This window comes from Zootoca vivipara, chromosome 10, assembly GCF_965207765.1.
Source record: "Zootoca vivipara chromosome 10, rZooViv2.hap1.1, whole genome shotgun sequence".
Taxonomy (NCBI): domain Eukaryota; kingdom Metazoa; phylum Chordata; class Lepidosauria; order Squamata; family Lacertidae; genus Zootoca; species Zootoca vivipara.
The window spans coordinates 13,372,212-13,389,808 of NC_142593.1; the positions used below are offsets into that span (position 1 = coordinate 13,372,212).

General features: G+C 38.7%; 1 protein-coding gene across 1 annotated transcript in view; it reads right to left on the reverse strand.

Annotated features, from left to right (window-relative positions):
• SLC12A2 (solute carrier family 12 member 2) overlaps window positions 1-17,597 on the reverse strand; it is a 52,103-nt gene continuing 34,506 nt past the window's right edge. Inside the window, exons 15-27 of the mRNA XM_035099726.3 lie at window positions 16,528-16,627; window positions 15,455-15,566; window positions 14,339-14,479; window positions 13,109-13,215; window positions 12,289-12,368; window positions 10,638-10,763; window positions 9,537-9,584; window positions 7,501-7,617; window positions 7,276-7,387; window positions 6,757-6,843; window positions 4,278-4,413; window positions 4,063-4,130; window positions 1-2,713 (exon numbers count right to left, since the gene is read on the reverse strand). Of these exons, the coding sequence (XP_034955617.2) occupies window positions 2,578-2,713; window positions 4,063-4,130; window positions 4,278-4,413; window positions 6,757-6,843; window positions 7,276-7,387; window positions 7,501-7,617; window positions 9,537-9,584; window positions 10,638-10,763; window positions 12,289-12,368; window positions 13,109-13,215; window positions 14,339-14,479; window positions 15,455-15,566; window positions 16,528-16,627 (1,370 nt within the window). The 3' untranslated portion in view covers window positions 1-2,577. The remainder of the gene's footprint in view (window positions 2,714-4,062; window positions 4,131-4,277; window positions 4,414-6,756; window positions 6,844-7,275; window positions 7,388-7,500; window positions 7,618-9,536; window positions 9,585-10,637; window positions 10,764-12,288; window positions 12,369-13,108; window positions 13,216-14,338; window positions 14,480-15,454; window positions 15,567-16,527; window positions 16,628-17,597) is intronic.

The window sequence follows — 17,597 nt, forward strand, 5'->3', positions numbered from 1 at the left end:
ACCAGAGGAAAGGAATTTATTAATAAAAATAGGCTGATTTAGGCAACCACAGTTAATTCACTCCCATTTATTGCAGTGATCCCTCCCCAATACAGAGTAGTAACTGCAATACTCAAGTTGTTAAAACATTAGAAAACCCATTGTGTGTGACAGTTACAGTACAATATTATCAAAATATGACATGACATTTTCAAACTGTGGAATAGTACCAACCAAGCTCAATCCTTAAATTAAGACCATAGTTCATTTTTAAATAAACAGAAAAGCATATAAAACAAATTATGTAAAAAGGAAAGCCTAATACAAACATAACAAATAAATAATTGATTTTTTTCAGCTACTTTCTAAACACTTCCTAATTTCATAAAGTTTCTGCTACAGAAATGGTATTGCTGAGTGTCAAGGGAAAACAATTATTTCAAGTCATTACTGATTGGAACTTAAGAAAACATGGCGCCAAAAAGGAAAGATCAATTCATAATAACTAGAAATTGGAATGGCTATGTATCATAAAATTGCCTCTTGCTAACAAGGTGCAATTAAGTTTATTGGAGTGTTAGAATGAATTGTACAATTGTTGTCTTGGTGTCTAGTGTGGTGTGCGTGTGTGTGTGAAATACTGAGAATTCTCATGTATGAAGTAACCTTTATTAATTTACAGACTACATTTTGCTCCCATCCATATATGCATATTTAGATAAATTTGATTTTTTTTTACACAGCACACAGAGACACTTTTCATTTGGTTCATTTTACAGATAACAAGCAATGGTTTTCCTGAATAGCAAAATTTTGAATAAGTGTACCAGTGCACTTTTTCACGATAGCAGCACTAAGTTCATGCCCTACTGTCTGTACATAAACAATGGAAATAGAAGTTCAGATTAATTGAATAATTTTATGCCCCTCATCACACCAATAAGCACTGCAAACTTGTAATTATCAATGCTATTACACATTGGGAATGCTTTTTAGGGGGAAAAAATCCTGTTCTTATTATAAAACTTTAAATTTTCTTTGAAAACTAGGTACTGGCATTGATTTACTCTACCTGGCAGCCAACTTGTATTGCACTTCTGAAAAGGGGAGAACACAAACAACATTGGTAAGACAATGAGAGTTGTAACTTTCTAGAATGCTAATCACCATCTGCAAGAACCACCTTGTCTCAGTAACTGGGACTACCAAAAATTTTTTGTTCATTTATTCTGATCTTGCACAGTAAAAAATATTGTGTATTCATATTAGAGAATATGAATCTTCAATATCTTCAATATCCAAATTACAGGTGTTCAATCTAGCCCATATTACCCCGTATTAATGCCAAGAGACTGGGAAAGGATTTGAGGCAACTCTTACAGATAATAGGCATAAGCACTATTACAAACTAGTGAATAAAACCTCAAGTGATTCTTCAATAAGCAATTCATCGAGTAAAAAAATATAAAGCAGTCAAACCACACACACACACACAAAAATTGAGGGCACACAAATTGGCAGTTCTTGAATACACAAGGTCATCACATACAAATTAAAACATAAGGTCAAGAGGATCAAACCTGAGTATTTAACAAGACTAAACATAGATTCTGACAACTGAATAAATTGCCCTTGGGGACACCTCTAATAAAATGTGGTCCATTTAAGCAGGTGAACAAACTGTTAACTTTATTTAGATGGTCCTTGAAAGATTGAAGTATCCTGTTAGATGGCATATCATAAACGCGCCTGACATTTACATCATCATGTAACATAACTGCAGCTTCACAGTAGAGCTACAGAGTGAAGACTGGTCCATTAACCTTCAGCCAAAGTAGCCCAATAGGAAATATATATATATATATGATGAAATCTAAGAGGACCTCCTGTCAATAAACTTTAGCTTTATTCAGTGGTACAAATTGAAAAGTACAAAGTCCTAGATATTAACGTAACAAATTTGGTGTTTTTTTTTTAATTACAGCCAACTTGCTCCACTTTTTAGCTTTGTCTCAGATCCAACAGAGATCTTTAAAAACAAAACACACACCATTCCAAACAACAGGAAACATACAACAATAAAACTAATACCTTTATGGAAGACCAGAACGCAGCATTTTTATTAAAATGGAAGTCTAAACTAAAAGAAGTTTGATCTAAAGTTTTAGCCAATGGCAGACTGACATTCTTTATAAATTTACAAAATAGAGTATATGGATGTAATTTGGTTAACTTCAGAAGGCACCTCAAGGCTAAAAGGCTTTTATAAATCTATAATCCTTTCACTGATCAAAAATAAACACTTTTATTGCTGCCGCTCAAGTAGCAAAGAAAATCCTGTTTATTCATTCTTCAGTCCAGCAAGAAATCTTCCCCATTAAGCAAGATTAAATTACAGAAGAATTAGAAGAAAACTGAAGCTTTCACAACTTTAGTATAGTGACTTTCCTTGTGTGCTTTCAAGTCAGTGGAACAGTGAAAAAGAGTAGTCACTTTTTGCCTGTGTGTGATGTTAATATTTTAATCAAACATCTCAGTCTCTCCCACTTTAGGCACTGAAGTACCATTTCTTCACAGCTACATGCTGTGCAGTAGTGCTTAGGAATAGAAGGTAAGAACACTCTGATGATTCCCACGGACAAGGAGAATTGGTGGCAGGTCCTTTGAAAGAGCTTCGATCCACGCCATGTATAGTGCACTCGATACTGCACTTTTTCGTGCTACTGGCAAACTCCTATAACCAAAAAAAGAATAAACTGGGCATTTTGTGAGGTTAACAGCACAACCGGATCAGTTAATGCAAAATGTCTCAAAATTACTGAGATTGACAGCCAGCGTTTGTATTTTTAATTACAGAAGATAACTTTAAAATGATCTGTTACCCAGATTTTTGCTGCTAAATAATGCTTATTAGAAGCAGTAGTAGCATTAACAGACAATACTTGTTGTTTGGAGAATTATCTTCCAAATTTGTCAGATATGCTACTTTGCTACCATTGAAGGCAAAGCTGTAATCCTCGATGGAGTTATCTGAGAGTAAGACACACGGGTACTGACAAACATGCACAGAATAAGATCGTTTCATTATTATTTTAAGAATTCTATCCCATCATTCAGTGTTACTATGTCAAAATCCTAAATACCATAACCCTCAAAAACTACCACTATTCTATTATCTGCCACTGTAGCTGAAGCAATATGCTCTCTTTCCAATGCTTGTTTCCCTCTCCCTTTCCAGCCTACTATGCCTCCAAAAATATATTCCAGAGGTTTGGGGCACCTTCTGGAATAGTGTAGATCAGGCATGGCCAAACTTGGCCCTCTAGATGTTTTGGGACTACAATTCCCATCATCCCTGACCATTGGTCCTGTTAGATAGTGTTGATGGGAGATGTAGTCCCAAAACATCTGGAGGGCCAGGTTTGGCCATGCCTGGTGTAGATGGTGACCCTGTATACTGCAGGGGGAAAGGAAATAAGAACATCTAGGTTTGCAGAACAGGAGTTTCTGCTCAATCCAACCTTATGCTCTCAAACACAACAGGTGACATCCAACTAAGTCATACTCAATCCACTACTGAATGCTCCATCAGTTTCAATGGGTCTGCTCTAAGGTTAACAATGGTTATCACTGGCTATCCATCAGCATGGCTGCCACTTATTTCTGCTGAATCAATGACCCTTTAACCCCAAAGTCAGAGGCATTCATAAATGTTTTCAAGCATCTCTTGTTTATCTTATATGTAACTACTTTTTAGGGGGAAACCTAGAAACTCAGGGTCTTCATATGTACGTTTATTAAGATAACTTTGTCATGTCTAACTTGTAGTGATTACAGCAGAATTATTGTCATGGGACATTTTTGTGAAAACCTAGCTAGGTATTTGCCTCACAGAAAGTCTGTTGCTATGTTCTAATCAGGCAGCTCAACCACTGCATCATAACTTAGAGAACTGTCCCGTTTGTGAAATTCCATTCTGCGCAATCCTCAAGCCAAGCCAATGATCTTTTCATAGCCACCAAAATTATTAACCTTTCCCAAATAGTGGTGTTGATGCCAAGAACCACAGAAAGCAGTACTTACATAACAATTAGACTAGCTGTGCTTGAATGTTCTTTCAGTAATTCATTTAACCTAATCTGGCGTTGGCTCTGCAATTAAAATGAGAACATTTTAAACAGCCCAAACAGCAATTTTTAAAGATCAGCAAGTAGATTTACCAATGTAGCAACTGAAAATCAACTGAATACTATAAGAAGTTTAAATATTCCTATGTGGAAAGAGAATGACAAAAATACCTTTGTTTTGTATAGCTCAATTTCATTATCTGTGATTCTCCAAGGTTCATCTTCTTTCATTTTATCTGCAACATCTTGCTCTTTATCATCTTCATGAAGTCGGAATGGCTCAATCATTTCTTCAAAAGCTGCAATGCTAAAGATTATTTTATCATACAGATGAAGTTAATCAGTCCTCAGACTCCTAACTGAAATATTTGTACAATGAGACCTGCAACTAAGATGCTATATTAATTTAACAAGATAAATGTGACTTCTCTATTCCAAGCTAGACTGCACAATAAAGACTTAAAGCAGGGGTCAGCAAACTTTTTCAGCAGGGGGCCGGTCCACTGTCCCTCAGACCTTGTGGGGGGCCGGACTATATTTGGAAAAAATAATGAATGAATTCCTATGCCCCACAAATAACCCAGAGATGCATTTTAAATATAAGGACACATTCTACTAATGTAAAAACACCAGGCAGGCCCCACAAATAACCCAGAGATGCATATTAATAAAAGGACACATTCTACTCATGTAAAAACTTGCTGATTCCTGGATCGTCCATGGGCCGAATTGAGAAGGCGATTGGGCCACATCCAGCCCCCGGGCCTTAGTTTGGGGACCCTGACTTAAAGGCTGCACAACAGAACCACTAGCTGGAATCCACGTTTGCTTTATGCAAACACCAAGGCTGCTTGGGCATTCCTACTGGATTTTAAATTTGTGATAAACTCTCCCCACCTTTGGACAACAGGGCAACAGGTCTCCCTCCAATATCATAAAATACTGTGACAACTCCGCTCAGTTTCAAGAGAACAGGGGACTACTGTTTAAGAAACAAAAACCTAGAGCCTGTGTAAGATGACAAAACTGCTATACACACAACTAACAAGGATAATAGCTTTTTTTGCTTTTAATGAGAAAGCAGCCAAAATCCTGAGGTTATTTGAGAAGGAGGACACAACAACGGGCAAAAAAATGCATTCCCTCCTCTTCTATTACTAGGTGCTGCCACTGAATCCAAAGCCATCTCACTTATGCAACAGCCATATTATGTCTTTATGTTAGCAAAGCAATCTTCTAGGTAGTGAAAGATTCCTATGTGAATTTTTAAAAAGCCAATACAATGAGTTCCTACAAAGCCGCATTTTACCACCATTACTCAATTAATGTAAGTAGGAAAGACAGACCAACATATTGCAAAACTTTTATTCATTTTTCCACTCCATCGTAAATGCAAGCTGCTTTTTTAAATTCTCGAGTTTCTAGCTAAATAAAAGCAGTCTGAGTTGCCGTGTGGTGAGGCGCTATTTGAAAAGAGGAATAGGAACATTTTCTTCAGATTTATAAAATGGGTACTTTATTGGGGATTTCATAGAGCCATAAAATTGTAGAGTTGGAAGGGACCCTTTCCAATGTCATGTGGAGATCTTTTGCCCAGATATTAAGAGTCTCATGCTCTACCAACTATCAGATTATAGTTGTGGAACACTGATAATAAAACTGCAGAGAATGGATGCTGAATTAGAAGTGTTGAAAGGCTGCTTTATCAACTCTTACAAAGAAGGTAGGAATATCAATGTTAGCTCCAAGGTTGGCATCCCTTTTTTCCTGTTCTAGGAGCATGTATAGGGAACATGCTGCTTTGCTTCTCCACTGTACCAATAATGGTGAAGAACTGCAACAAGGAGGCCTGCTCCTGTAGAGGGGGAGATCCACAAAACTCTAGTGGCCCTGGGACCAGAGAATTGTGCCCTAAGTAATCACTTCACATTAATGAATGGAATGAATAAATGCTCTGCTTGTGCAGAAACATTTTACTATTGCTCAAGCCATTTAATTGCAAAAGAAAAATTTTAATATATTTATATTGCTGTGGGTTTGAGGAAAGGAGAGTATCAGGAAAGAGTTCCATCTGAATCTTAAAAAGTCTGGTGAGCATGAATGCTGTACAACTCTTAATTATGCTCATTATTTATAAAGGCTTCTTCTTTTCTTTTTCATCTTTAAACCAAACATATGCATACATGTTTACATATTATAAAATCTTTCACGACAACACATAAAATCACATACCATCACAGAGATCAGAAAAGATGCACAGACAAAAAGGGGGGGTGGGCCGGAGGAAAAAAACTGGAGGCAAAAAACAAGGGTAGAACTTAAAGCTCAAAGGAAACATGCCACTTAAATCATCAAAAAGTCAATGTGTTTCTTTTTTAAAAACTGATAAGTTATCCTAGTGCATAAACATTAGAAAGGTAGGGTGTAAATACCTAAAAATACAATAAATGAGTGAACAAAGTGCTGTGGCTTTTACGGTACTTTTATAAACTTAATTATGTTTCTCAAACTAGCTGCTAGTGGCAGCTAAATGCTAGTGTAAATTGTTAATAATATTTTGTGAAAACAAATATAGGAACTGAATGTTCTCTCTCTCTCTCTCTCTCTCTCTCTCACACACACACACACACACACACAAACAACAACTTACTTTTCTTTCTTTGGCTTTGTATTGATATCACCAAGAACCATGATATCTGAGAAATCTATCCGAAATTTGCTGAGCAGTGTAGCCATTCTAAAAGCAATTTTAAAAACATAGTTAAATGTATATATTGAACTGTACAGTCAAGATAGCTAAAATGGTTTGCATGTTTACAAAGGTTATCAGCTGGTTCTATATTCTGATCACCAGATTATTAAGAAAGTTCAGATGCAATCTTACGCTTGGGAGTAAATGCCACTCTCTAACTTTTATAAACAACTAGAAAATATCTGCCTCAAGAACCTTCAGTATTTAATAAGTTTCACAACAGAAACACAGGAGAAAAAAACCTAATATTTTAAAAGTGGAATAATAAAATAAGCTATATAGCTAAATATAAGACTGAGTTTTAAAATCATTGCTAATTATCTGGTCTGGTAAGTAAGAGTACTGATTTCTCCTAACTAACAATCAACAAATCCATACTTTCCAAATAATAAAAGAATTGTACTTTATGAAACTTACGCTCTTCTGTCGTGATCTATTCTGTTTATTTTTCCACCAATGAACACTCTGATCCTGCAGTCTTTCCACTTTTTTTTGGTTGTCAGAAGATATGGAATCAACAGCGTCAAGCCTACATGAATAAAGAATTTTCACTTTTGGTACCGTGTTAAGATTTGGCGGTATCAGAAATTTTATACACTACTTAGTTGCAGTATTATTATTATTTTAAAAGAACTATCTTACCCCCATCATCAAAAAGCCACCATACGTCAATATTATTTTTCCCTTGTTTCTTCTGAAACTGAGAACTTGCATCAAGCAATTTTTGATCAGCCAAGTTCAAGGCCGGACCTTTAGGATCTGTAGAATAGAGAAGTGGCATTTAAAAGAAAGCAAGAAGGGCAAAACTTTATTCCTATCTCAAATGCAGAATATGGGTTACTTCTGCTTCCAATGTTGTGGGAGCGCCATTCTGCTTGTGCAACAGGACATCCCTTTCCTCTCCCCTCCAGCCCTCGCAACCCTTTGGAGCAGGTTTTGAAGATGCATGTTAGGCTGCAAAGAAGAAAGGAGGGGAAGATCCGCTATACAAGCAATGCTAGCGTGTGAGAAAACTATGAATTTGAAGAACCATCAAAAAATATAACTGGAGATGGGATAGGACACCCCCTACCTTTAATCAGGGGTTGCTGAGCTGGGGCCTTTCAGATGCAACTCCTATCAGTCCCAGCCAGCATGGCCAACAGTCAGGGAAGTATAGAAAAGTCCGGCAACACCTGGAAGGCCACAGGTTAGCCACGCCTACCTTAAATCAAACCTCATGAAACCTGATGCAAGACCATTTGCTCTCCTAGGAAGGGCAGAAAACACATGGCATCCCTGCCTAAACACCCAAATAAAAGTTTTCACAGCTTTGCTCCTGTACATTAATTTCTCTCTTTTTAGAAAAAGTCTAGAGTGACATATTTTCCATCCATACCAGCTTCGCTCCCAAACCACTCTGAAGTTCAGCAGTGAATATAATCATTTCTCTGAATAGTGGTTCTGTGCCAAGAGGGCTGGAGCCAAAAATGGAGCTACTGAGAAATAAGAGGGAGCTGTCACCATGTTCTTTATAACTGAGTTACAGGTAGGTAGCCGTGTTGGTCTGAGTCGAAGCAAAATAAAAAAATTCCTTCAGTAGCACCTTAAAGACCAACTAAGTTTTTATTTTGGTATGAGATTTCGTGTGCATACACACTTCTTCAGATACACTAGAAACAGAAGCAACCAGACCCTTATATATATTCAGAGGGTGGGGGTGATGGGAATGGGTGATGGGCTGTAAGAGTGGTAAACCTGTTGATGGCTGTTAACGACTGCTGATTACTGCAGCAGCCACCAACAGGTTTACCACTCTTACAGCCCATCACCCATTCCCATAACCCCACCCCACCCTCTGAATATATATAAGGGTCTGGTTGCTTCTGTTTCTAGTGTATCTGAAGAAGTGTGCATGCACACGAAAGCTCATACCAAAATAAAAACTTAGTTGGTCTTTAAGGTGCTACTGAAGGAATTTTTTTATAACTGAGGTTTACCTGAGGTATAAAGAAGTACAAACCATTAAAAAATATATATTAAGAGGTAAGTACCTCCCTACCGAAAATTAAAATAGCCCAATGAACATGCTCAGTGGCCTCCATATTATGTGTCAGTTGGAAAATAGGGAATAATAATAATAATAATTTATTATTTATACCCCGCCCATCTGGCTGGGTTTCCCCAGCCACTCTGGGTGGCTTCCAACCGAATATTAAAAACAGTACAGCATCAAACATTAAAAACTTCCCTAAAGGGAAGGAAGATTTGGCCTTTTTCAGCCCCTCCCAACTATTGGTATCCCAGGAGGAAGACACTATTGTCTGGCAGAAACCCTGAACAGGAGCTTCCCACTAAGAGAGTGAGGATACCTTGCAATATTTAACTGAAGATATCACATTATATATATGCACCAGAAGTTATCTATGGGCACTCTCTCACCTGGCTGTAGCTGAAGACAACTCTAATATTTAAGACAGCATTATGTTCCTATTCTATCCCCATACCACAAACTTATCTAGTCCAAGAAGCCCACCCAACCACCAAGGTTCCCATGAGCCCAGCAAGTACAAACTATTACCTTCTACCGAAGACATGTAAAATGTTATGGTACATGAAACAAAGCATGAGAAATTATAAACTGATGTTTACAGCATGAAAAGAATTGATTGAAAACAAAATATGGAAAAATGGCCTGCCTTTTTTCAAAAGTGGCTGCGTTGGAGTCTTGCCATCGTCGTCGTCTTCTGGATAAGGTTTAAAGGGGGGGATTAAAAGGTTATTTTGCAGTATTAATAAAAATGTGGACTCTTCATTCTTTTTAGGATGCAGCGTGAAAAGCCAAACAATGAATGAATTCAAAGCAATTGTGTTCATGAATATAAGTGATCATGAATGTAAGTGATTAGCATGTTAACATACCACTTTATTTAACACACACACAAAGTTCTACCACATATTAAAAGTAGCTACACTATTAGATTTTTTTCCATTTAAGATCCCTTTTCACTCTCAAAAGGGTTTGGGTTAGAAAATAGAGATGTTTGCTGCAATTTAAACATTATTTCCCTAACAGATATTTGGGGTGGGGGAGATATGGGAATGATATCAATAGTTAGTCCCATAACTTCTCCTCAAGACAAGATGCACTTGTTAAGTGATTAAAGCAGGCATCCCCAAACTCCTAGCTAAGAGGACCAGTGGTCAGGGATGATGGGAATTGTAGTCCAAAACATCTGGAGGGCCGAAGTTTGGGGATGCCTGGCTTAAAGCATCTATAAGAGCAATTATTTAACAAAATCTTTGCAACACTTGATGGTAAATAGAAGTTCTAAGAAGTTTACAAAGATAAAAGTCAAACACATAACATTGTTCAAATACCATGACCAAAAATTCTGTACACATGTTTACTACTAAACTGCTAATCTTTGATCCCCTAGTACAACAAATTGGCTATCAGCTTAGTAAAGGCATGTATGCTGTTGTGTCTCAATGCTCCAAGATGCTGTCTTGCACACTTCTTACAAACACATTGGGGTTCAAAAAAATGGCTTCCCAAGGAGATGAAGTAGTAAGATGTCTTTCAATGGGCCATCCTTGTTGTGTGGCGATATTCTTGCTAGTGACTGAAACACCAAAAAAAGTTGGACCCCTAAAGTGAGGCTCCTACAAGGTTAAAATACCTTGTGGTGACACCCATGCAAGACTCTGGATTGCAAATCTGACTTTTAAGTTTATAAAGGAGGACTATTATGATTTTTGCATTGCTGCCAACAAAAGTTCATTAAGTAAAATGTTACCTTTATGAATAGGAGCTTTTTCACTCACGGGCTTGGACGTTACTGTCTCAGTCTTCTTGCTATAGTCCACATTTACTATAATGTCTTTGGTTACTGGTGATTTCTCTTGGGATGACAATAATTCTTCTGTGAATATGAAAAAATATACTATTCAGTATTTTTACAAATTAGTTTACAAGCTTCAAATTAGTTTACAATCACTTCATCTGTCTCCTGAGAAATCTCTATGTGGGACAAGAAGCTACAGTTAAAACTGGATATGGAATAACTGATTGGTTCAAAATTGGGAAAGGAGTACGACAAGGTTGTATATTGTCTCCCTGCTTATTTAACTTATATGCAGAATTCATCATGCGAAAGGCTGGACTAGATGAATCCCAAGCAGGAATTAAGATTGCCGGAAGAAATATCAACAACCTCAGATATGCAGATGACACAACCTTGATGGCAGAAAGTGAGGAGGAATTAAAGAACCTTTTAATGAGGGTGAAAGAGGAGAGCGCAAAATATGGTCTGAAGCTCAACATCAAAAAAACCAAGATCATGGCCACTGGTCCCATCACCTCCTGGCAAATAGAAGGGGAAGAAATGAAGGCAGTGAGAGATTTTACTTTCTTGGGCTCCTTGATCACTGCAGATGGTGACAGCAGTCACGAAATTAAAAGACGCCTGCTTCTTGGGAGAAAAGCAATGACAAACCTAGACAGCATCTTAAAAAGCAGAGACATCACCTTGCCGACAAAGGTCCGTATAGTTAAAGCTATGGTTTTCCCAGTAGCGATGTATGGAAGTGAGAGCTGGACCATAAAGAAGGCTGATCGCCGAAGAATTGATGCTTTTGAATTATGGTGCTGGAGGAGACTCTTGAGAGTCCCATGGACTGCAAGAAGATCAAACCTATCCATTCTTAAGGAAATCAGCCCTGAGTGCTCCCTGGAAGGACAGATCGTGAAGCTGAGGCTCCAATACTTTGGCCACCTCATGAGAAGAGAAGAATCCTTGGAAAAGACCCTGATGTTGGGAAAGATTGAGGGCACTAGGAGAAGGGGACGACAGAGGACAAGATGGTTGGACAGTGTTCTCGAAGCTACGAACATGAGTTTGACCAAACTACGGGAGGCAGTGCAAGACAGGAGTGCCTGGCGTGCTATGGTCCATGGGGTCACGAAGAGTCGGACACGACTAAACGACTAAACAACAACAAAGTTTACAAGCTGGGAGACAACTCATAAGGAGAAATGGTTGGGAATAAGTTCAAGCAAGGACAAGTGAAAATATACCATAGTTTTGCAAAACACCATACATCACAAGACCACCACCACTATGTTGACAAACCTAAAGCTGTGCTATGGCTCAGCCAAGTTCATATAACTGGATTTAAGTATATTTTGTTTTGGCATGTAAATGAAAAAAAGAATGTTTACCTGGCAACTAGAAATTATTTAATAACACTCCCCCACCTCCCACAGGACACTTTAAAGGAGCACTTACTGAAGTAATCAGTTGTTACTTCATCAGGCACTTAACACAAAGTGAGGCTAGAATCAAAAGGAATGGGACACTCAATATACTTTTGTTCCAGGCATAATTTGCTAATTTCTCCCGAAGACCAGAGATTAATTCATGATGGACAGCGTTAAGTAAGGCTTACCTTGCCCCTGAAGGTGAGAAATATCCAGACCTTCCCTCAGACGGATAACTACTACTCCATACTGAATGTCAAAGGCATCGCTGTAATAGAATAAACACATTTTGGGGAAATATATAAACTTCCAAATATCAAGTGATTAACCTCAGCTGTAAGGACAAGTACTCTGGTCACCAAAATCAGACAGAGTGAGTTTCAAAAGGCCATTCCAGCTCCCGAAATGACCACGCTGTTCCTACAAAGTTATTAATGAACCAATTTAAGCTAAGATGGCAGTGGATGCCTGTATGTGAATAATTCTGGCAGGCATGCAACCCTTTTAGAGTAACCCCCCCCCCATTTTCCATATCTTCCTTTGTTTATGGGCTGCCCATTGCCAAAATCAACACCTCTTTTGGCACCATTTTGCTTTTATGGCAAGGTGATCCCAGCTGGAATAAGAATGTTACGGTATTGCAACATATCCAGATTTGGGCTATAAAAGGTAGTCATGAAAATGGGTGCATTCTTCTGTCCTTGCTGAAATGGAATAACTGCTTACATTTGTCCTGAAATTAGTGCTAAACTAGACACTATCAAGTGGTGAGTCAGGACTCACTAGTGAGTCGTGGCCTGACCCAAGCTGGGTCGCAACAAGAGCACTACTACCAGGCAAATATATATTAAAAGATTAAAGAAATGAGTCCCCAAATGTATGTTTGGGTTAAAAGTGGGTTCTGGGTCTGAAAAGGCTGATAATACATGAATCAGGACAACCAGTATATGCACTGAACTATGAGAGCTGCATCTTCACAGTCGGGTATATGGTTAACCTTCTACTCACTGTAATAAGTTGATGTAGGTTTCAACATCGTTCATGTCAGCCGATTGCCAATCTTTCTTAAATCCAAGAACAAGCGTGTTTGGTTTCATTCGTCCCAAACCTGCAGCCTAACAACAAAAAACTCTAACTTAAATCTTAGGGAGGTTATATCTATGTCTGTAAAAAAACAAAACAGTAGGCTACATGAAAAATGGGAATTTCCTTTCTATTCTAGTGATGAAAGTGGCAGGGGGAGATGAGTAGGGGAGCTCATCATTTTCCTGCCCTATCTAGACCTGTTGGAAATCCTATGACAGCTGTGACAACATCTGAATGTAGTCTTTACCATTAGATAAATGGCTCAGGAAGAGATAAGAAAACTGGCCTTGCAAGCAAATATAGTCCTATTCTTTTCTTCAGGTGACAGTTCCCTTCTTCCCTATAGGGCACTAACTCAAAACCTGCATGTCTTCGTGAATCTTACCCACCCTCACTGTTGGTTATTTTTCCTGACTGGCAGCACCCGCACCATTAGGATGTGGGCCATCAAACTCTTTGGCTATCAACCCAGTATTCCCATCTCCTTGGAGAGGACATGTGCCTGCTACTGGTGTGAAAGCCATTATATGTTGCTTTCCAATAGGGAACTGCAATGTTGCAAACCATCTGCAAGGGGTGGGGAATTGAAGTTGGTTTAACTGCTTTACCCGAAGCCCTGCTGAACTCATTAGCAAGGAGTAAAGTAAAGTTAGAGCAGCATTCTCCCCCAATCAATTTTTTTAAAAAAGAAGTTTCCCGCTCATTTCCCCCCCCCCATGGGGAATAAATTAATGCCAACCATTAATACATCTCCTTGGCATGGCAGTGGAGGGTGAAAGACCTCTACCCCATGAACTGTTAGGGTCAGAAACCTTTAGAACCTTTAGAAATATCTCCAATGAAACAGGAAAAAGGTAACAGAGAATTGGGTTGCAAGAGCCCTGCTTTTCTATGGGGATTAGAGAGGGCAGGGCCTCCACTATTTTTTTAAAAAAATTCCCAATGCCTGGAATGTTTTAGCCTTGCTTTCAAACCTAGAATCCTAGGACTTGATCAATTTCTGACAACCTTTCTCCACTGGACAAGTTTGTTACTTTGCAAAATTGAAATATATATTTATAAATTTGTGGTGTGTATAATGCAGCTAAAAATACAATGCTCAGAGCAGATCACTAAGCAGCGCAGAACTCCTCACTTTATATGACCATTTACCTGCATTAGGTATTGCGCACCATCTCTCAAATCTTCTGCATGTACTGGAGCATAAAAGGCTTTCATTTTATTTTTAATAAGCCACCGCTGGTACCTGGGCAGGTCTGTTGACAATTCCTTCATGGCCTGCCTGCGAGGGCCCTGTGTGGGGAGGGGAACATACAATTACAAAGACACGGAAGCAAGTTTTGGAGGACATCTTTAAGTCAGGATTTCTTACTGAGAAAAATAGATGGACTCTTTTAGTGTGGCCAGTTCAAATGAAATGTTATCACTTAGACCAGATGCCAGATAACATATCAGAAGCAGTACCCTGACAATGAACCAGAACTTTAAAAATATTCAATTCTGCTACTTTCAAATTAGAGAGGATACACTTTATTTTAAATCTTCATGCTCCTTGCTGTAGAAAAGACCCTATTTAGTACTTTAAAGTTTTGGTATCTGTAGAGCACTACCAATTTACTTCTTATCAATTATTTGTGCAATTCACCCACTACCTTCCATGGATACATATATACATGCACATACCGTATTGGCCCGACTATAAGCTCCACCTGCAAATAAGCCACAGATTTAAAATTCAATGCTTATTTGCAGGTACTGCCCGCCTCCCAGCACTACCACCCTGAACGGGGGGCACTCGGCGCCCCACTCCCCAAGCCGGTGCCTGGCTCCGAGCACACTGCGTACTCGTCTCCCAGCACTACCGCGCTGAACAGGGGGCTCCAAGGCTCGGTGCCCCATTCCCTAAACTGGTGCTTGGCTCCAAATATAAGCCGCACTTGAACTTTTCAGTCAGAATTTTTTTGGGGGGTGGGGAGTGTGGCTTATATTTGGGCCAATACGGTACATGCAGGCAATACATTATCAACAATATCCCAACCTAATACTTCCACGATTCAAGTGTTTTCTTGCATTGTGGTAATTTTATGAATCCAATGCTCTTCTATAAGCACAGCTTTCCCCAAAGCGTACCCCAATAACCTAGCAAATCTAAGCTTTTCCTCTTGACACATCATTTTATCTGTATGCTTGCATACTACTTATTACACAAACATAGATTGTTTTCCAAGTGCTATGGTATAAGAGGGGGGAAATTATTCACAGACTTACCATATGTATATGACCGCAGATCATCAATCCTACATTCTTGGTGAAGGCATGTACTAGATGAAGCAAAGCCGGACGTGAGCTTGGAGCACCGCTCATGACAAGGCATTGTGGCCTAGTTTTAGATTAAAGAGAAAAATTGGTGTGTACATTCATTTCCTACAGGAACCCAATCACAAATGTTAATAAGCTAGATACTTAAATACAGTGGAACCTCGGTTTATGAACACCTCGGTTTATGAATTTTCGGTTTATGAACGCCGCGGACCCATCTGGAACGGATTAATTCACTTTCCATTACTTTTAATGGGAAAGTTCGCTTCAGTTTATGAACGCTTCAGTTTATGAACAGACTTCCGGAACCAATTACACCCATGTTTCAGTTTATGAATGCTTCAGTTTAAGTACTCCGCGGACCCGTCTGGAACGGATTAATCCACTTTCCATTACTTTCAATGGAAAAGTTTGCTTCAGTTTATGAACGGTTACTCCGCGGACCGTCTGGAACGGATTAATCCACTTTCCATTACTTTCAATGGGAAAGTTCGCTTCAGTTTATGAACGCTTCAGTTTATGAACAGACTTCCGGAACCAATTGTGTTCATAAACCGAGGTACCACTGTACCAATGTTGTTTCTTTTGTTTCTGTTTCTATCTTACATGTTTGGGGTTTTTTGCGGTTTTTTGTTGTAAATTGCCCTGTGATCCTTGGATGAAGGGCGGTAGACAAATGAAACTGGGGGGGGGGGAATGTTGGCTGCATAAAATATTGGGGAATTAGCTAACAATGCCATGCATGATATTGATGCTGAATAACATTAGCTCAAAGGAACAAACATTACAGACAAGCTTATTTCTGCCCTGCTACTACTCCAAAGCATGCCTCCAGAAAAGTTGCAAGCACATTTGAATACACTAAATGCTGTGTGAAACCACTTTCCGTGCTTACTAGACAAGAGCTATAAATTGGCCCTCACTTTCAGGACATTCTATTTCAACAGTCTGCACTGTTTCACTGATAGGTATACTTGTATCTCAAAAGTTCAACCATATTGTCAAACATCTATTGATTTTACCTGAAGTTTTTCACGTGGTCTTCCACACCAGTAAGGCGAACAGCATGCTGCAATGCATTTAGGTAAGTCAAGGCTTGAGTTGAAGACCCCCAATTTACATCTGTAAAAAGAATGGTTTTTCATTAAGACAGAAGAGGTCAACTGAGGCGAAGGTGCCTTAGTCTTATTTCAGAATGAACACGAAATGTGACCCTTTAGTGACACTATTTGTCCTGCTACCTTGGCAATTGAGCTAAAATCACAAGCAGGTTGGAAGAGAGCATCCAAGTTACCTAGATTAAGATTAGCTGTTTCAGTGCTGCAGTGATTAGGAGGAAATATTTCCTAAAATGGGAGAGGGTAGTTAAAGCCCCCTAAGGTATTTTGTTAGCAATTAGTGACAATGTGTTTTTTAGAGTCAAATATAATGTATTATGAACATGTGGCAAACTTCATTAGGCTTGTCTGAAGTCACCAAATTTAAGACCCAAGCTCTTAATATAGAGCCTTTTGAGATCAAGAAAATTATCAATCAATTTTGTACACGCTCTCACACTACTTCTGGTCACAGCTGTGCCTCTTGCCTTAGAAAAGGGATCTCATTAATAACCTGACAAATGTTAATTTATTACTGAAGCACTTGTTGGCATCTGTCTGTCTTGGGAGACAATAGAGCAGTGCACCTTCAGGGGTAAAGTCAAAATGTTGTACAGTTATAGCAAAGCCCTGAGGTTCATCATATAAGAGCTTTCATAAAACCCATACATAATAAACTTTTAATACTAAAGTTCTTTGTTCCTATATATGTTTGAGATCTTGGCATGTACAATAATTTTTGTGGCTCCCCCCCTCCATAGAAGCAATGATTGGTTGCCATCCAATTACAGTGGTATCTCAGTTTAAGTACACAATTGGTTCTGGAAGTCTGTACTTAACCTGAAGCAAACTTTCCCATTGAAAGTAATGGAAAGTGGATTAATCCATTCCAGATGGGTCTGCGGAGTACTTAAACTGAAAGTACTCAAACCGAGGTGCACTTAAACCGAGGCATGACTGTATAAGTTTTAAAAAACTGCAATTAAGCTTATGAA